The 21,305-nt window shown below is 36.4% G+C and overlaps 1 protein-coding gene across 12 annotated transcripts in view; it reads left to right on the top strand.

Moving 5' to 3' along the window:
• LOC138064023 (erbin-like) overlaps positions 1-15,257 on the top strand; it is a 117,793-nt gene extending 102,536 nt beyond the window's left edge. For 7 of the 12 annotated variants that reach the window (XM_068924543.1, XM_068924544.1, XM_068924547.1 and 4 more), the window contains 6 exons: positions 5,805-5,948; positions 6,801-6,932; positions 8,663-8,872; positions 9,807-9,899; positions 10,499-10,573; positions 12,011-15,257. In XM_068924543.1, coding sequence (XP_068780644.1) covers positions 5,805-5,948; positions 6,801-6,932; positions 8,663-8,872; positions 9,807-9,899; positions 10,499-10,573; positions 12,011-12,118 — 762 coding nt within the window. In that variant the 3' untranslated portion in view covers positions 12,119-15,257. Of the gene's footprint in view, positions 1-5,804; positions 5,949-6,800; positions 6,933-8,662; positions 8,873-8,966; positions 9,900-10,498; positions 10,574-12,010 lie in introns of those variants that run through there. The other 5 variants (XM_068924551.1, XM_068924550.1, XM_068924549.1 and 2 more) reach the window with 3 other exon arrangements.
• The last annotated feature ends 6,048 nt before the right edge of the window (positions 15,258-21,305 follow it).

Genomic DNA, 21,305 nt, shown 5'->3' with positions numbered 1-21,305 from the left:
TAAGTCGTAGCATTGGCAAAAGCAGGCATAGAAAATTAGGCTTTGTGATACATACTTAGTTCATATCTTGTGTGTGGTTATACACAACAGTATAGGTTAATAGTATTTACTTTTGCTGTGACTCTTGAGCGTCTGTTACTGAATTAATCACATATATTTATTATTTCTACCCTGTTTAGAAAATAGTATATTCTTTCTTTGTTTTTTTTAAAATGATGTTCCTGAAGCTCTAGTTCTTTTTTGTAAAATCTAATAACTGGGGGGGAACCCATTTAAATAAGCGAAGTCAGCTTGTCAGCCAAAACTGGAGAAGCTAGTTCATGTTTTATTTATTAGACCTTTTCACCTGATGCAGGTGAAAAAAACATTTCAAGAATTTCATTTGCACAAAGAGAGATATAGGAAAAATTTATGTCCAGCAGGAACGATTAACAGTAGATTCCAGCCAAGTAACTGGTATTTGTAATCCATTTGACAAGATGCAAAGGGGCTTACTCCAGTGAACCAAAACTATCTGTTTGGTGGAGGGAAAATGAAAATGGTATATGAGACCATTTGTAAATAGAAATTTTGCAAAACAGTTTGCTTCTGTTGCAAAGCATATTTTATTGTGGGATAGAGAGAAGGGTTTCTTTAAATGCCAAGCTGCTCTCTAGTGGTTATGTATGTAAGTTGTTGGAAAGTATGCAGTCAATTCCCCCCGACTCCAGCCTCTTAAATTTAAGTGTTTAGATGAGCTTTAAAGAACGATAATATTTTTCATCAGTTTTTCTTTCAAAGTATGTGAATTTCCAAATTTACTATGCAATATGTCACAGTAGTGTTCTATCGTAGTCTTATTAAAAGCTTTCATTTCAGGAATTTAACTGAAATACTGTCTATTTAAAGCATTAGAATTGCACACATTTTGCTGTGTGGTAGAAGAATTTTTTGTCTATAACCTGCAATAATAAATATCTGCAACAGAGTTATCTGCAAATATCTATTACATTTACATATGTTAAGTAAGCAGAAATAGTTGTTGGGCCTTACTGGCCTTTGCTTACATATGAATATTTTCTTTTTTGTTGTGATCTCTTGGGAGTTCATCAGGTGCGTGTTTGCTTTCAATTCTAATTTCATCTGGAATTAAGCGCTCTACTTTTTATCTACCCATGTCCCTAGAGGATTCCTGAAAGGAACTCTTTTCGAAACCATCTACTACGTCATTTGTAAATGATCTCCTTCATATTTGGCTTTGACATTGGATAATGCCTTCTGAATTAAAAAAAAAAACACAAACATGCTTAATAAAAATTGATACTGATGAATTAATCAAATAAGATCAACAGCTGATTTCCTGTCCCGAAATCTCCCCTTCTATTTAAGAAAGAACTAGCAGAGATGAGGTCATAAAGTTGGTTCCTACTTTCCTATTTAGACACCAAAATAGATGTTGTTAAAATAATAATTTTTTTTCTCTACATGTCTCATGGAAAATATTTTACTTGGTATGGCCTCAGATTTTTTCCAAGTTTGTTTAAATATATTAAGAAAAGTAACTTCAGTGGGTTTGTGCACACATTTAAAAAGTGTTTAAATGTTCATAGGATCATAGCCTGAAGAATATTTTGACAAGAATAAATTAGGGGAATGGTACCTATTCAGTAGCTGTTAATTTTAAATTTTGGCTTCAATTTTCTTTTGTTTCTCCATTTTTGAGTAGACTACTGAAGCATCATTGCATTGTAATGATTTTTTATGAAGTCCAGAAATCGATGCGTCACACTTTCAAACCAATGAGATTCTTGTGCATCTTGAATGCAAACAACAAAGTCCTGACCCTGCAAACATTTTATGAGAATAGAATTTAAAATGCATGTAATTTTTCATATGTAGTTCTTCAAGAGGAATGCTGTTCCTTAATAAAGGTAACAAATTTTTGTGGGATCAGAAATTTTAATTAGTGCCCGCCCATGTTCAAGTTCCTTTTCTTTGGGATAAATTGGTATTTTATTAGAATTTTATAAGATTTCAAACAAAACTTTTTTTTACTTTAATGCTTTAAGTATTTCTAAGTAAAAGAATATATTTTAAGCATTTCAAGAATTTCAAAATACTTTGAGCAAACTTTTTCTATCCAAAATTTAACTAAGGAATTTTAGATAGAGGTGGGAATCACAAGTCTCTCCCCCCTCCCTTACCCCCAAAAAACACTTAGAAGGTGTTCATAAAAATAAGAAGCATGTGCTAAAACATAAATTGTCATGAACTACAGCTACATTAAACTAGTGTCAGCAGCACTTGGAGCTCACTGAAGATTCAGGATAAATTTCTGTTGTAGATATATGGTAGATCTAGGAACTGTAGCGATGGTATGTATTGTGCAAATGCCCAACTGGCCATGAAGAATTTGCAACAAAGGTGTCAGATGCAGAACCGTGGAGTATATAGAAAAATCAGAGAGGAAAAGGTAAAAAGTGAAGTTGAAGTAGTTGCTGTAATAAGTCTCAACCCAGTAACAATCTCAATGCAGCGACATTGTAACTTCAGAGGTGAGATTTATTTTTGTTTAACAGAGTAACTGCAAAATGCAGAGACTCCAACCAATCTTACTTAGTTACTGCAGTATTATCCAGCAGGAATTCTCCTAGGTGAATTCTGCTGCTTATTGTCTTGCCCCTAAGTAGATGCTTTTGGTAAGCTCAGTTACAGAAGACACCCTTCTTTGAACTCTGAAATTGTTAATTCTCTCATAAACCGAAAAATACAGAATATGTTCTAACTCTTAGAATTGAAAAAGAATGTAAATGAGCCTCAAAACTCTGTTACTAGCAGCCTGTGTCTAAACTTACTCCATTAGAGGCTGGTTTTGACTATGAGTCCTGATCTATATGCCGAACACTTTGCTCCTTTGTACATAGCCATTTTTCATGATCTATTATAGGTTTTAAGACATATTCTTCACCACTAATGAGTAACTGATTTCTTGTAAGCATACAGTTTTTGACAAAAAGATGTAGTGGAACATGGCATGTATATTGGTTAGTGTGCGTTGGTTTAGAAGTGAGTTTTCAAGCTTCAATATCTGAATTTGTAGAGTTATCATTTTGCAGGCTATTATGCTCTAAGGCACTATAGCAAAGCAGGTAGATAATGCAGCTGGTGTTTAGAATTAACATAGCATTTAATTTGAAGTTTAGAAGACTAACTTACTGCATCATTTGTAATAAATTGAAGTAAAAATCTATTTTTTGGTGGCATCTGCATATTCATATTTCTGGAAGTGTCTTCTCTGATGCAACAGTCTTCAGAAAGCTCCTTAAAAATGTCCAGCCTTCACTGCACCCATGATGAGATGCAAAGTTAGTGGATATCATTCTGTGTCCACATACCTCAGTTTCTCCCTTCCCAGATAAAAACAGGTAGAGGAAGAATACCTCTGCATTCATCATTGGGATTATTGTCTTGTGTTGAAGTTGTAAGAAAGCTTTAATTTATATAATTTATATCAGTATTTGTTTTGTGCAGTTCATACTTGCGGCATACTTCTGATGTAGAAATGCCCATTCTGAGGCACCGTGCCCAGTACAGAGAAGGAGAAAAATGGTTTTCAGTACTTTTTACGTCTTTCCTACTTCATTTGCACATGCCACAGTTTGTACTTGAGAAAAGTAGTCTCTACCAAGAAAAGAGATTTTATAAACCCTTGAATAAAACTGTTCTCAGGCTATCACAGAAGGAGAGAGTCAGTGAAATAACCTTGAAGCGCGCTAAACTGTGGTAAGTGAAACCTTAATGCCTGATGGACCAGTTCATGCACCTACAGAGTCTAGCATTGTTGTGTGTCCTATTTCAGACCAACTTCAATGCAAAAAATAGTGTTTCTGTTTGTGAGTCTTTTGGTGGTCAGACTTCCCTTGGTGCTAAGGATTTAAATTGTCACTATTCATTGAACATGTCTGGCATGGTTTTCTCATTGCCTCTGACAGTGAATTCTCGTTAGCTGTGGACTTCCCTTTGGGTTGTCTCTAGAGAAGAGTGGATCTAATGGATTTGTAGGGGGTCTTTTTTTGTAAAATGGGCTTCTGGAAAGACTTTCAGAAAATAACTGTTAGTCTGACAATGCATTCCTTGTATTTTTGTCTGTCTTGTTGCCATTAACAGAAAATTCAGAGAGATATAGGAGCCTAAGCCTACTGTAAGAAGACTTCAGGGAGTTGCTTGCACAAATGGAGAAGTAGGCCACTGGGCTAGTTATAGAATATAGAATATTTTGGGAAGAGAAATGGGAAGATACCTTGAGGCACTAAGGAGAAGTGGCTTTATCAGTTTCACCTGTGTGTTTTGAACTGACACCCAGAGGAGCAGTAAGCATGGATTGAATGCTCAGTAAAGAGACTTGAATGCTAAGTAGAGTTTTTGCTTCCCTACCCCACTCCCAAGAGGGCAAAAGCTTCTAGAGACTCATCTGGAGGCTTGAAAAATTCATGGATTAGAGGTGTATAGAAGGGAAAAATGAAGCCTCTCGCTCGATGTTTAGCGAGCGCTATCGAAAGTAAAGCCAAGTAGTGTCAGTAAATACTGTTCTTTGAGAGTTGGTACCAGGGCATCTGAGAAGTATGACTATGCAGAGGCATATGACTTTGATTATTAAACTAGTTGTTATAGTTTCGCAGGATAAAGCTAGTGTGAAAGAGGAAAAGTCTGCCTGATGACTAGTGAGTATTCTGAAAATGAGAATTGTATATGTGGTCAACAGCCAAACCCTAAAATGCATTTATTCATGTAAGAGTTGTTGCAGTATCTTAGTCAAATGATGCGTGTTTTAATTTTTTCCAGCATTTTTTGTACTTGGAAAAAATTAGAAACTTCATAAAAACAGGAAGCTTTGGATTTACTGGGGTTTTATGTTATGTATCTTTTAATATTAATATACACCTGTCACCATGGGTCTTGTCACCGTTCTAAGATGGGTCTGCTTCATTTGTCAGGTGGGACATAAGGGATTTTCCTTTACTTCTGCACTGTCTTTTTTGTTGTTGTTTTGTCCTTAAAACTACACAAGTCCATGGTGGCAAAATAGTATTGTGTCTACTGCTATTCTTTCTAATACTGTCACCAATATTGCAGATGTCAGTTTTGCAAGGTAATGTAGCTCAAAATCAAACCACTATCGCCTCTGTTCTTGAACTTAGGTTATCTTTTTGGTTGCCTGCAGTCGCACAGGAATGGTCTCCAGGGTTTCTTAAAGTCCTTTTTCTGTTTAAATGAGGCTTGTTCACTTTCTTCAATGGGGTGTTACTGAAGTGCCTGGTAGACATTGACAGCATTGTATCAATAACAAGAAAACACAGCTAAGCCTCCCAATTCCTATCTCTAGGTAAATTTTTATTTGTATTGTACAAGTAGTGGAAAAAATGAGACAAAACAGTAACAGAAACTCAAACAGTTTTCCACAAATGTGTATCTTGACTGTCAGCTTCTGCTTCTACCAAAATCTCTGGTATGTTGGAAATTCAGTGAAAACCTAGAAATTTAGATAAGCTGTACACCTGTGTTTTTTTCCAGACACACATACATGTGAATGGCTTTATTTACATGTAACTCTGCATGTAAACTGTTGGTCACATGCTGATTTACAGTAAATAAAGGTAAATGGGGATCACAGAGTTGCTTTTTTATATCACGGGCACTGTTCTTTGTTTGCATGGTATTTATCTTGCATGACAATGGAATATGTCTGTATTAGTCTATGTATAACATGTCTTGTGGTTTATGCATGCTGCACTAATCTCTGTTAAATCTGTCCCCTCTTTATTCAGAGCATGCTGTCTAGGTCCTTTAATTCCAATTACGCTGCAGTTAGCAGCTTTCACTATGGCAGCTCTAGGGATCTGCATGGCAGCCAGGGTAGTGTTGCCTTGAGTGTTGCAGACGGAAGAGGTTCTGGTGTGCACGTTGTTCGAGTGAGTACCTACAGGAGGCCACTGCAATACATAGAGGGGGAACGAATAAACTGTGAGAGATGGTCTTTAAATTGGTCAAGCATTATCTTTTTATGGGTAGACAGTCTTTTTTAATAAAAGAGCATAATTGTGCTGGACTCTTTTTTTTTAAATAGGCATCAAATCAAATACTTTGAACTGCCTTCACTTCATGTGCCTTACCCTTAGTACAAGGCTTTTCAACTTAATGCTGTGAAATAGTTTTCTAATTGGCTCTTGTGTATGACTGAACATATATAAAAATGCCTGTTTTTTCTTCTACATATTGTGAGCAAGAGATTATCATTCTGAATTTAACCTAGATTGATAGTTTTGAACAAAAATTTTATTATGCTTTTTTCCACCAAACAAGTTCTGATGATGTAACCTGTATTGTAAGATACTTTAGGCATTCAAGAAAATGAATATTTTGATTTGTATGTTGTTTCCTAATATTTTCTTCATCTTAAGCATCCTGAGTGATGTTATGGTATCCATGGTGAGCAGCGTAAAGTCAATGGAAGACTTCTGTTAACCCTGTGGATCCTTGAATGGGCAATCTTTAACATTTGTTGGCTTTTCTTAACAATGAATTGGTGATCAAAGACCCCTCTGCAGTTGCAAATTTTTGTAAATGTCCAGCAGCGTTTCATGGGTGTGAGGTCTTGGCTGGCAAGGTTTACATTTTCTGCATAAACACTATGCTAGTTATTGATATGAGAGAGAGAACAATAAAGTCCTTAAAATGTTTTATTATTAGCTTTTTTTAGAAAACTTTTTAGTTGTTTGACAGTATGAAGACAAGTCATCTTTACTTCTTCACTCTGTTTAAAGCATCCCCAGGCTTCTACACCAGGAGAACAGTGCCAAGATGAGGTATTCATTTCGGGACAGCAGAATTACTCATCTGCCACGCTTAGTCTCAAAGATGTTCCTCCAGACAGCATGAAGAAAGTAGCTGTGCAGGTAATTAGCTACATGACACAATAAATAAGACACATTATTGCTGGAAATCTTTGCTGGAAAGACAGCAGTTGGAACTGGTGCTTATTTAAAATATAAAACAGGATTTGACTTTCACCCGCAGTATTTAAGGTAGCATAAATGAAATGGCGTTCTCTTTTTGGGAAACAAAGTTGTTAGCTATATGGAGGGCAGTTTTCATTTTTCCTCAGTGAGGACTTTGAAAGAAGAAATTTAGAGCATAAGACATTACTCTAAGTGGAAATCAGAATATGGCAAATGGTTTTAGGAAAACAAAAGTGATTAAACCTTTTAAAAAAAAAAAAAACTTCACATTTGTGATGAAATTAATGTGATAAGCTAGATTTGGTTGGATGGCATTCTGTATGCATCTCTAAGGATCCTCTCTATACAGTCGGAACTTATTACAGTGAAACTAAATAGGTATTTTATTATGGTGCGGCAATAACCTGTAGTAATTTCAGTTGCATTTCTGCAAACATTGGATATTGGGAAATTGCATAGTTGTTGATATATGTGGCCTGTGTAAACTTTCTGTCTTTGACAATGTGACAAAAAATAGTTACTTTCCCATCGTGTTTTAGATTCTTCAGAAAAAGCAGTGGAAAATCTTGTAATTTTAATACATCTGATTTCTAAATAAGTTTAGAAAAATATTTCCAGCCTCATTACTGTTTTTTCAGAATCACTTTGATATAGAAACTCTTGTTAACAGAGTAGGTTCTGATATATGTCCACTCACATAGGATGGTTAAAGGTTGAAACTTGCATGCATACTTCAATCGTATTGAGAATTAGAGTATTTTAGTATCTTTTTATCCTATAACTAGTGGGATAATGGCGGTAGGCAGAAAAATGTGTAACTCAAAATTTTAGCATTTTTAGAACGTGGGAATTCTGCAGACAGATGATCAACTGTTTGAACTCGGTAAGGGTGTGAGGCCTTCAGGTGAGGAGGGAGGGAAAAAGCTGCCCATCTCCACACAGCTCCAATACCAAAGAGTAAATTTGAGGCTTCAGTAAGAAATGTTATTGCCTGCAGCATCGTTCTTAGCAAAATGATTTGAATGCACTGTATGTCTTCACAGTTGGGAATTTTATTGCTATTTGCTGTCAGCCTATCAAATCTAAGTGGCATGTTCTAACAAAAGAATAAAATTTGTTGGAAATGTTCTTATTACAATTTTGACATTAAAATCTTGAACTTCTATATGAATTTCCTCAGAATGTTTTCTTGTGAAGTGGTCACCCAGAGATGCTCAGCGGGCATATAATTTCTGTTTATTAGCTTTGTGGGATTTTAAGGTTATGTATGATCTACTAAATTGTTACAAAAACATCTGAATTTCATGTGTTACAAGTGAAAGCTACAATTATATAAACTAAACAGCAATACTGTCAGTTGTACTCCCAGAAAATAATGGTTGAGATAACTCAGTTAAGCCTGTGCTAAAAGCAAAGAAGAGTTTGTCTGATCTGTTCTAGCAGATTAGTGCTTAGAGTACTTGTTTTTCAGATTTGTTCTCAGGAAGTCAGAGCTGATGTCTATATAATGAAAGTTGAGTGCAACTGTACATGATCAAGCTTGGTAATTTTAGTAATGCTCCTGAAATTAAAAGCAATCAAAAGCATGAGAAATATTTAAATAAGGAAGAATTGAGGCTTGCTGCTCATAAAATACATGATGTAAAGAGTATTCATGTTTTATTCAGATACCTTTGACAAATGGACAGATGTGCCAGCCACAAAGACCACAGGCAAACTACAGCCAAGTCCATCATCTCCCTCCTCAGTCATCAGTAGCAAGACATCCATCTAGAGAACAACTAATCGATTATCTGATGCTGAAAGTTGCCCACCAACCTCCCTATGCACAGTCCCAATGTTCTCCCAGGCAAAGCCATGAAATGGTAAAGCAAGAGGTAAGGATAAAACGTAACTTGACTGTATGACTTCTGTCTCTTAGCAGTAGCGAATGATTACATTGTTTTTTTTTTCATTATTGATGCTCTGTAGATGGTGACTGAAGATGTTAAGGAATTTAACTCCAGCAGAAGACAACGCTAGCTCAGTGCAGTTCTGTTGTTGAAATCGCATTCCTTCTGGTTTTGAGCTCTTTTCCTTTTCATGTGCACATTGTTAAAGAGATTTAAATGTGGTAGACTTTTTAAGAACGTACCAGAAATCTATGCTTCCATGTCTTGATTGAGATAGAAGTTGTTTCTCCACTACATTTATTGATCACCAACTTATTTATGTAACAACTGAAAAAACTGCAAGGTAGCAATTCAGTTCAGAGTACTTGGCATCTATTCAGTGCTATCCAGAATGGTTCAATAACATGGAAACATAGTAGTGTACCACTACTAAACAAGGCTAGGATTAAAAAAGTCTGAGTGTCTGAAAATTTTCAGTTTTGTCTGTGGTGGACAGATGAGGATAATAAGAAATTCACCTGCTTCTTAATGGTCTCTTCATTGTGAGCATCATTCTTTTTGTTCTTGGAGACAGGCTGTTTCCTCTGTAATTGTTTTGTTTGATAGAAAATTTTGAGCTCTTTGTTTCATTCTCTACTAGAATGAGAATCTCCAAGTTTTGTGCAAAATAAGTAAGTTTACTAGTCCACTCCTCTGGCAAGAGAAAAGTGGGACAATGCTAGCTATGTGGAACTTAAAGTGAAACAGGAGCCAGATTTGATAAAGTTCAACTGGAAGAAATAAGGAAAGAGAGGAAACAATTTTTGGACTAATTTCTCTTTTTAAAAGCTTTTGTTCATCTGAATTACTTAGTAATAGTTTCATCAGCTTTGGATATAAGTTTTTAGCTTGTTCTTCTAACTTTGGTTGTAACATTCAGATTCGAGTGAGAATTGACAAGGATCCCGAGCTTGGATTTAGTATATCGGGAGGAGTTGGCGGTAGAGGGAATCCGTTCAGACCTGAAGATGATGTGAGTATTTTATACTAATGCATCTTTTTAAAATCGTTCTGATCAGCAAATGTTTTCAGTGTTTACAAAACAAAAACCAAACTCCAGGATCTGGTAGGAAAGAAGTGAAGATGTATGACTGTGGCAAATCAAGAGGGTAGGTGAGCGCTCAGACCATGTGACGATCCAGACGATGACTCTAGCTGAGTGTTTTTTATTTATAGCCTTTCAGACATCAAGTAACAGATTTCAGATAAGTGAATTATGGGGCTTACAATTAGGAAGCCTCCAAAAAGAGAATTATAATTTAGCCTACAACCTTATTTCCAGTGATTGATAATTCATCTTGATGTATACGTCTGCCAAAAAACAAAGGCTTGAGTTAAACATCAGGCAGATCAAACTTTGCCCTTCAGTACTACTTTAAAAGCAGTTCTCCTGGATTTTAGGTCAGAAAAGGGATAGCAGTCACAAAAGCCAGTAGATCTGTAAAATACTATTACGTGCTCTTCTACTTGAAATGGAAAATTGAAATAACGTTTTGAATTACATCGTTTTCATGCTGCCATACTAGTCTTGAAGTAAACTGTCAAAAATGTTTTCCACCTCTATTTTTCAAGGGTATATTTGTAACCAGAGTGCAACCAGAAGGACCAGCATCTAAGCTGTTGCAACCTGGAGATAAAATAATTCAGGTACTGTTGTCATCTAATTAAATAGCCTGTGTTTTTTCCAAGAGCAGAATGCTTAAGTTTTCTGTAAGATTGCCAGTATCTTTTCCAGAAGCATTTTTGTATGCTGGCATGATGCTTTGAGTTTCCTTCCCACTAACATTAGGATAGGTGATCAAGACTGAAGTATTAATCAGTTGGATCATCTTTCAAATTCTGACCAATTTTTACGCTTGTAAAGACAAAAAATAGTCCTAAAGCTGCTGTTCAGGATGGAGTGTGAGCATGTTCATGAGGATTTTACAATCATTCAGTTACTTAACTTGTCATTCCTGTGCAGTATTCTGAATAATGCGTTGTCTGAGCACCATACATTGCCCCTTACAACCGCTGTTCCCAGCTGCACCTCGTTGTTGCACCCCCTCCATCCTGCAGTTCCTGCCCATCTTTGCTGCCTCTCCCCAAGCTGACGGGCTGTATGTACATGGGCAAGCACTGGCAGAAGCTACCTGTTTGCTGAGCCATAGGCTGGGGGTCACAGCACGAACCTCCCAGCTGCCCCATCTGCTGCCAGGTGAGCCAGATACCCCAGCTTTCCTAGGGCAAGCGAGCAAATAGATTTGTTTCAGGAGCTGAGGCTTCTGGGCTCTGCAGTTCTCTAGGGAGTCTGTACCTTTCAGGCCTTTTCTGTGTCAGATTTGTTTGAAATTGTCTAATGAGTTCAGCAGTTATTTGGGGAGGGGTCAAGGAAATGGACAGTGTGATTCTGTAAGCCTTTGTTGTCTTGTGGAAACAGTTTAACAGGACATTCAAACAATGCTGCAGCCACCCTTCAAGTTGGAGAGCTAGTCTCATGATAAAATGATTTACCACCTTCCTAGTGAGAGAATGTTTATACAGTTAGACTTGCTGCCTTTCAGTTTTTCCTCCAAAAAAAAAAAACAACCTCAAATTGCAAGCTAGCATATAAACAGTTTCTAAAACAAAAGCAGATTGAAAACACAGTATTATCCCTCCAGCATAAGAAAAAGCCAGCTAGCATACAAGAAAACTAAGCTAAGATCAAATTGTTCCAACTGAAATATGGTATTTTTCATGATAGCTTAAATAATTCTGTACATGTTTGTTCTTTCTCATCAGTGGAATGAGAAAGCTAGTTTCACGTCCTAGTTCTCCTATTGGTGTAGACATCTGGTCGGGGGGAAACTTCTAGCCCTCCATACAGTAACAGGAATTAGACAGAAGTTATTTGCATGTATCTTTGGGGCAAAATTCTTCCAAGGCGAACACAGTGGTTTCATTTCTTGTAGCCTGCAGCATGTTCTACTCATCAATAATATAACATGCAAATCTGCAGTATTTTATTGCCTACATTCATTAAAACATTGGTTATTTTAATCGTAGTTTAAGCCTAAATAAGCTACCATGAAATATGAAACTGCCATTTTCAATTCTTTTTAGGCTAATGGATACAGCTTCATCAATATTGACCATGGACAAGCAGTATCCTTGCTAAAGACTTTTCAGAATGCAGTGGAACTCATCATTGTGCGAGAGGTTTCTTCATAAATACTGTGGATAGGGGGGGAAAAGCTAACAAGATTCATCGAAGGACTTATGGGGAACTGAGTATTTTGACTATTTTTATATATGAAAGGAACTTGAATTATGATCAAAATTTGTACAGGAAATGAAATATTGAACTTGTGGTTGAAGGGGGAAAAACCACTGTATAGAACGTACAGGAAATCATTTTGGAAATGCATATGGTGAATAAACTTGTTTTTAAGCATTATAGCAATCTAAGGATCACTCCTCCAAGAACAAACCTGTGTTGTTTTTTGTACAAATGGTAGGTTTATTTTTGGATAATTCATACACATTACTAAACTTTGTGCAAGGCTTTGAGAAGCCTAGGTTGTAGCCAGTGGACAGATGGCAGGGCTGTCTGTCCTGTAGCTGTTTATTGCCTTTATTTTTATTCACCGGATATTAATGTGTTAGGCAAAACCACTTCTGTAGATGTGGACAGGAGATATGAAGCATTGGCTTTGCTATGTGCACATTGTGTAGATGAATGGGTAGATGGAAGGTAGTGCTGGTTGGACAGAATAAAGGCCGGGTGAAACAACTTTTTGCTATCTAAATGTGGAATCAAGGGAGAGGAAAAATTGTTTAGTTTTGGAGTGTACATCTACCGATAGAAAATGCAATAAAAGCTTATGGTGTTTTTTTAGGAAGACTATAACTGCAAGTTTGTGATCTTCTACAGGATTTGTTCTTAATGTAGTCACTGAATATTCATTTGCCACATGCGATTCAAGTTTAGTTGGGTTTTTTTGCATACATAATTTTTACAGCTGTACTGTGGAAATGTACCCAGAGATTTTTCTCTGCCATGAAAATCCCCAATTTTGTGCAAATGGTGATGCTTTTATCGTTATAAAAAGTACTCCATTTTCATCTTAGAGATTTTAAAAATGAAACTGAAATGGCCAGTTTTTAAGATTGTTGCCTGTAATACACATCTAAATACATGCAAAGTGAATCATGCAGGAAGGGTTATGAATGTCATCTTGATTTTGTTTGGCCTTTGCATTACCTTGTTAATCAAAAAGGAAACCATACGCATGGAGCTAGGTAACCAAAGCACGTTTGTGAAACTTAAGATAGTGATGGAGAATTGCTGTGGGGAGCTGAAGAGCAAAGGGAGGGTGTACTTGCAACCCACCAGTTCATAATGATGTTTCGTAAAGGGCTGTTCCTACAGGTAACTTTAAATGTGAACTAGACGCTTCAGAGTCATTAAAGGGTTTCTAACTATATTAATAGAATAGTGAATTACCACAGGCTGCCTTTGTTCCTTATTACTGTATAAAATATTCAATTATGCTTTTATTAATTTTGTTTACCAGAAACATTAACTTTATTTTTCTCTTTCTCCTTTGTAATTGAATAGCGACTGCATAATCTGCAGTGATAATTAATACACGGTTGTTATGGACCAGGGAAAAGTGCCATAGAAGACCAGTAACTGTTTTTAATCAAGGCTAATGATTAGCCTGTCATTGGAGCAATATTTAGTTATTGCAGTTTATTTTTAATTACATATAAGTTGGTAGTTTGAAACTGGTATAAGTTGCTTTTTTTCCAACCCGTATATACAAAAATAAATGCTTTTAATAAAGCTAGCAAAAACACCAGCCTCCTTTAGTTCTGGGGAAATGAGCTGGAAGAGAAAGGAATTATACCTAGCTAGCAGTAAAAAAACAGGCAGTACTTTTTAAGTAAGTGAACTCCAATATTATTGCACTTCTTTCAAAGATGTTAACTATAGCTTATTGTACTGTGTATAGTTCTAATAATTTTAATTGAAACCCTTTAACAACTCTTTGTATATTAATTCTTTTTAGTTGACTTTTCAGTAATATTTACATAGGAAATGATTTTTGATATATTAGCAGAACTGTGCTGTATTTTGATAAAATTCACTTATTTTCTGTGTGCTGTTAATCTCTAAAGAAAAGAATGAGAAACATAGCTATATAATGGCAGGCTTCAGTATTCCCCTTTTAAGATGTCTTTTGTTGTTCAGTTTATATTTTTTTATTGAAAATGCAAAATGTTCACATCACATCTTCATTTCTTCTAATCATGTTATTTTATCACACACTGCCTTTTAAAGGGAATACATACAGACAAGTCCTGAATTAACTTGGTCTTATACATAAACTGTGTCTTCGGGAAGGGAAAAGTTCAAAAAGCAGAACTGATTCTTTACTGATCTTGGATGGACTTTATATATGTTTTGCAGTACGTTTTGAACATACCATTGATGAATTATGCCGTATTCTACTTTGCTTTAATGTTAACAGAATTTTTAAATTATATTGTGTCACTTAGTTTGCAGAGTTATGTATCGCAGGAAAATGCTACCAAAAACTGTTTAGCTATGGTAGAAGTGTAGGAGTAGAGATGTACAGCAAGAAGAGTAGTACTTCCTGTGGAAATACTTGGCCAAAGTTTGTCTTCAGTAAATTAGCAAATTAACCATCAAATAAAACATTGATTATGCTGATTTTACTCAGTAAACCTTGGAGTTTGTATTGGGTTGAAATGTGTTTGTTCCTTCAGTGTCTGTGCATGAAGGTAAATAAATAAATGTCGGTCTAGATGATTTTGCAGAGAGTGGGAGGAAGATGTCTCTTGAATTAGTCCAGCCAGGATTCAGCAGGAGGAGAAACCAATCAGCACTTTTCATTTTGAATGCATCTTAAAACTACATTTTGAATAGAATAAAATCCGTCAGCAGCATAAGTTTACTCAGTATGGCAATGAGTTGATGCAAATTCTGTTAATTCTTTCTATTCTTAATAGTTCATTAAAGAATCAGTTCAACTGACATAATGAAAAGATGAAATCTCCCACATATTTATTATGTAAATATTTTTCTGAGTTTCTTTTTTGGACTGGAGTTAAATGTGTATATACGTGAAAGCATTCTATGAACACAAACATAGCAATAAGCGACACACAGAATTAAACCTTTATGATTATTTTGTTTTTGTTTAGCTATATTCCCTTGTCAGCAGCTATGAAATGATGTTTTTATTGATCAGCATTTATTCAACATTCCAAATTTTTGTATATAATTAGACTGTTTCTGAGTAACACCTGGAGAATAGATAATAAACTAATGCTCTTTAAAGTGGTGTGTAACTGACTTATTTAACTTATAGAAAATTCTCCATAACACAGTTTTATTTTTTATGGTTTCTGTAGGACCTTATCCTCTATCAGTGTCTATTACTAAAGGCTTATTTGTGTTTCCTGGCTCCCTGCATCTCAGTGCCCAGAGGTCTACTCCAGTGGATTGCATTGCAGGACTGGTGTATTCATAAAGGTATTTGAATATAAGAGCTTTAGGTGAAGATACTAGACTTTAGGCTAAGTATTTGTACAAAGGATTACAATGCTGTATTGCTTTGGCTCTGCTCTGTGTCAGTTATTCTATTTTGCGTTCACTGAGAGAATAGAAATTAGGACAGCAGGAGACTTGCTGCTGTGTAAAAACAATTGGGAAAACTGTTTTAGTTTTAAGTAATCATATAAATGTGCTCTTGGTTCACTACTTGGATTGGTTTTTATGGCCAGGGTGTATCCAAGAGAACCCAGAAGTCTAATGGTAGTCAGTGGCTCCTCCCTAAAAAGATTACAAGTAGTCTTGTTATGTCTGATGTAAAATAAGTTGCTTCAATAGCAGAGAAGGTGTGACTAAGTTAAGGAGCAGGGTTAAAATTAAGTGTCTTGGGAGTGCTCTAATAAAAGGATATGAGGATTACGTGGTAAAGAAAATGAAGAGCTGGGCACAAAACTTCAAAGGAAAGGTAATGCAGATTTACATTCAGTTTTCTTGGAAACTACTGGACAATGTAATTATACAATTTAGTTGCATTGTCTTTTTTCCTTTTTTTCCTTTTTATCTGTGCATCTGGCATATCAGTCTGGCTTACTGCTAGAGTTTTCACTACAGAAGAAATGGATTCTGAATTACAGCCCTGATGACCCTGGAGCATCAGGTCCCTCCTGATGTCATGTGTGTGTGGTGTGGGTTTTTTCTGTGTTTTGTTTGTTTTTTGGTTTAACCTGTATGCCACTCCTTTGAGCGAATTCCCCTTCCCCCCCCTCTCATTTTGTCATTGTAGACTCTTTTGGAGTCTTTTGTCTTTTCTGCCTTCTATGTATCAGACTTCAGATTTATTCTCCTTCCCGTTTCAGGGGTATTTGTAGGTGTGCCTCATTCCTGTGCAACTGAGCCTTTGATCTGCTACTTTGTTAGTCAACAGTTTACCTTTTCATCAGACACCTAAGCTGGATCCAACTTAGATGGATCCTTTAGGCTAGATTCAACTTGTACTCTTCTGACTGGAAGCACTTTTTCAGAGAGAAAATGTATTTTGGCACGTTATTTCCACTGACTCGAGTTAAATCAGATTTCAGAATGTGCCCAGAAGATTCGGTTGCAGCACCTATGTGCCGCTCTTGAAACTAGGCTCTCACTATGCCATACGCTACAAATGCAATATAAGATTGTCCTTGTCTCAATTTATATGACAAACAAGTAGCCAGAGGAAGAGAAGTGAAAATTTCTGCTAAAGATCATACATTGGTCAACTGAAGTGAGCTGAAAAAATAATTTTGGATCTAATAATTGTCACTTCAATGGATTGTTCAGGCAATATGCTACCTGTCACCCTACAAAGTTGATGACTTGTTGGGTGACAGACATAATATTTGGCTAAAATTTGCTTATTTGCTATAGTGTCTGAATGCATCTTGACTAAAGGCATATTTAACCAGGAGGGAGTTCCTCTGTATAAAAGTGAATAGTTTAACCTGAGCTATACTTCTGTTTTCTACAGCAGAAATTTTTCTTAGCTCCATGTGAATGTTAGTTTTATGTAATACTATGATTCCTCCCACCTTGTTTAATTGGAGTCATATTTTGCCATGAATAAGGGAACTATTTTGATGAATTTTCTCATATGTAGAAGAAAACAAAACAATCAAATAATGGAACAAACATCCTTCTCAAAATTATTAAATTTCTGGTACTCAGTTTGGGATTGGCTGATTTTAGGAAGCTTTTTGTCAAGTCATGATTATCAGGTCATTTCTGTTGTTCTGGGAGAAAGCATCCTTTCCCAAAGGACCACCTGAGTAAGTCAATTAAAAAAAAAAAATTTTTTTTTGAGAGAGTTCTGAGTGCCTGGATTAGAGCAGATCATTTGTTCTAAGTGGTTGTATCTAGAAAATTAAAGAACTACTAGAGCACCTCGCGTAGTCTTCCTTTAAAAGGACAAATTTGCATCTTTTCTGCCCTCCCAAAACAAATAGGTTTTTTTGTCAGTAAGAACCAATACACCTGAAACAAAATTTTCCTCTCATTATAGGAATCAGAAGTATTTTGAAAGGTGGTTGTTGTTTTGGGTCAGGGACTTCTTCATGAAGGGCTGATAATGCCAAAAAAGCCTATCATTAGTTGCATTTTTTATTCTTACTTTGGAAAACTGTGCTAGTCTAGAATCTATCCTGTAAGATGGAAAAATTAAGACAAATCATGACTATAATAACTGATACTGTTATTACTATAGTATTGTGATACCAAGCTGATGAAAAACTACAAGTCACTTGCTTCTAGGCTTGAGAACCCACTGTTTTAATTCACATTCTTACTCATCCTCAACAAGTAAGCGATAAAATACAATTTTATGTGACATGACTCCATCTAATGATGATTATAATTACTGAAGATTTGTACTTAGACTCTGTGCTTTACCCAGCCTTTATTTTGCTGTGCTAAAATTTGCAAAATATATAGACAAGAAACTAATAAATTGAGAAGATTCCAGTATCAAATGTTCCCTTCCTTTTACCATTTTCTAAGAGCTTTGTTTCAAGTATAGTATTAACATTCCTGGCAATCCCTCTCTACCTTCCTGATTCCTAGTTTTCTGCATTTCTGCATCCACTGTTCCTGCTGTTGTCTACAAGAAAATGATTTGTATTTTTGTACTGCAATCTGGAATACTGCTTAGTGTTAAGAATAAGAATTAAACATGGAGAAAGGTGATGCTATCTCAGCTAAAGGAGGGGAAAATGGGGAATAGGCATTACAATATATATATATATTTTAGACTACAGCAGAAATGATCTTCACAATTTTGTGCACTTAAAGTAGGTTGCAGTGCTTATATTGTGTTTAATGGAGAACCTATTAAGTAGCTGTACATAACGTAACTGAGCTATGAAACATTCTGTTAACTTATAGCTGGTGTATCTTAATGGCTGAGAGAGGACTCTTTCAGAGAGGTAATTAAAAAATGCAAGAGAAAAGTATCATGTGACTAGGCTGGCAGTGGTTCCAAGATGGCTAAGAACAGCTCCATGTGCAAGTGTATATTACTGAAATGACATAGCTTTTCTGGCATATGCTAAACTTCTGAGCATCAAGAATTATATTATTTGCAATCACAGTAGTTTCAACTTCTATATTGCAGTTGCCTAACATGAAGGGAATACGGCTCTGCACTTAATACATTTCCTGAGGTACGGTTGGATACTACTGCAAATTGCTTAGCTCTTTGTTTCCTCGCTATCCAAATTACAGAAAAATGTTGACAGAATACTCGCTTTCATTTGTGGGACTTGTAAAAATACAGATTTGGATAAACTTCCTAAGGAATGTCTCTTAAGTGAAACTGGTAGCAGACGCTCTACAGAGAAGCTCCTATTCAATTGCTGATTTTGATGATTTGCAAAAGAAACTTTGAGGAAAAAAACAAAGGGGGAGAAAGCTTTCTAGTGAACTGTTAGTATGCATTAGCAAAATATATGATCTGAAAGTATTGTGCAAAGGCTCCTAACATCGTAACATTTTAGCATATTTGATTGGTTTTTTGCTGCTCCACTCACAACAGAATAATCAAGAATCATTTCTGAATATGGAGAAGATATTTTTGCTGAGAGTGTTTCTGCTAGCTTTACTTCAGTTGAAAGCCATGGCTCCTCTACTGAGAAAGTGAAGTTTTCTAATAAATATTGAAATAAATTTTAACAGCTGGTTAGTTGTCCTATTATTAAATCCTGGGAAAAATGAAATAGTTGGCAAACGAGACGGTAAGAATTAAAGTCTCTTAGATCTTCTCACCTTGAAAAAGATTCAAACTCATGGAAAACATTACTGAAGTAGTTCAAAGATTCTGCGTGGAAGAATATATGTAAAAAAACAAAAGGATGAGCCATTCAATCAACGATAATTAATAGATCTGCATTGACTATATACATTCTGAGCAAGGTAAGAGTAATAAACCCTTTTAATGGATATTAAATGACTTTCTGAGAATGACTAAAGAATGTCTCCATTATTACAGAAAAGTTAATTGAAAAATATTTTCCCAAGCTGCCTACCAGTTAAGAATGATTGAATAAGTGAACTCAGTTCAGGAAAGCACCTTTTATTCTCACAGAATCACAGACTATTTGAGGTTGGCAGAGACCTCTAGAGAGTTGTCTAGTGTCTGTGCGTTCCCCCAACGCTGCTCGGAGCAGGTTGCTTAGGGCAGCGTCCTGTCAGGTTTGGAATAGCTCCAAGGATGGGAACTCCTTAACGTCTCTGGGCAACTAATTCCAGCATTTGACTACCCCCACAGTGTGGAGGGAGAGGAGTTCTTGTGTTTAAATGGAGAAAAACACCTAGGCCCTCATGCCCTTGACCCTCACCCTAGAGATATGTAGTAGCTCTTGATATACTCTAGGTCTCCTCTGGCTGTACCATTTGTACCCATGTGGAAGAGCAATGGGGGTAATAGTCCGAGGGCTGGCCAAGCCTCAGCAGTCTCTCTGCAATGTCACAGAGCCAACACCTGAGAAAGCAGCAAACCTCCCTAGACAGCAGGTCAGCTTGGCAGATGGGGGCTTCTGTGCCCTGCAGCAGGGAATCTCCTGCTACTGTCACTCACTGCTTCCTCCTGGTGCTCCTGTACAGTTCAGGCTTGGCTGCTTCCTTGGGCGGAGTTGCCAGCCCCTCTGCTGCTAGCAGGGCACTGTACCTTGCCTGTAGTTGCAGATGTGGAGATCACAAGCTTCCAGCCTTTGACATCAAGAGGGTCTACGTTTCCTGACCTGATAAGCACAGACTTGGCTGTTCCTTCTTTTGTACAGTAGGGGCTTTAGGCTCTTGTATCTGCAGGGTCTCAGAGAAGATTTCTATGACACAAGCAGAGGCGCTTTAACTTTTTTTCAAATTAAAGTTAAAAATAAAGAGATTTTCCATTACGACAGTGAAGGTAACTAGAGTAGGGGAGAAAAAGAAAAATAAACAAGAAAAGCCTCATTCATATTCTGTAAACATTGTAACTGGAGTGGGAGAGAGGGTTATGCATGTGAGACTTCTTAAGTTGCTTTTCTAATTTAGGATTTAGGAATGTTTAGGATGCTTGAATATCATGCAGTTGTATTTTTGTCAAGATATTGGCTATGCATTTTCTCTTCTGCAACTTTTTTTTTTGGTAACAAATGAGGCATCTGTGCACATTCCATTAGGATTGGGTATGAGTTTTTGGCACTGATTTCCACAAGTCAGATGCAATTCCAGCCACAATGTAGTTCCAAAGCCTGGTAATATGAAAGTCCCTACTTATTGTGAGATTAAGGAAATAACCTTGTGCATGTTGCACAACCTTAATAATCTAAAAACTTGGAGGGACAAACTCTATCCGGAGACACATCCATGAATGATTGCTGAAGTCACATAGAGCTGTGCTCACATGTCTGAGGACAGAATGAGTCCTAAGAACCTAAGGGTTAAGTTTCTATGCTGCTTTTCATACCTGTGGGACTGAAATCACTGTCTATGAAAAATTCCTTTTTTCACTTTTGCTTATCCTCTCCCTCTCAGAATTTTAGAGTGTGTCATATCATCTCTGATCTATATATACCTCACACTGGAGAATGGTACATGAAGACTACAAAAAGACTATCTTTCTCTATTTTTTTTTTTTTTTAGAACAGCAGCAGGTTGAGAGGGTAGCAGTTGATCAGCAACTGTACAACCATGGCCTTTGTATGTCCCTGCAAAGTTTTCCATTTCAATATTTTGCATGATATCACAGAATCCCCATGGATTTATGGGAGAGATTAAGGAGGTGTACCTCCTCCAACAGTTTTGAACAGCATGTATGCTTCAGGTCATGTA

This window comes from Struthio camelus, chromosome W (assembly GCF_040807025.1).
Source record: "Struthio camelus isolate bStrCam1 chromosome W, bStrCam1.hap1, whole genome shotgun sequence".
Lineage (NCBI taxonomy): Eukaryota > Metazoa > Chordata > Aves > Struthioniformes > Struthionidae > Struthio > Struthio camelus.
The sequence above is the reverse complement of the archived record's forward strand: the minus strand, read 5'-3'. Positions and strand labels throughout refer to the sequence as shown.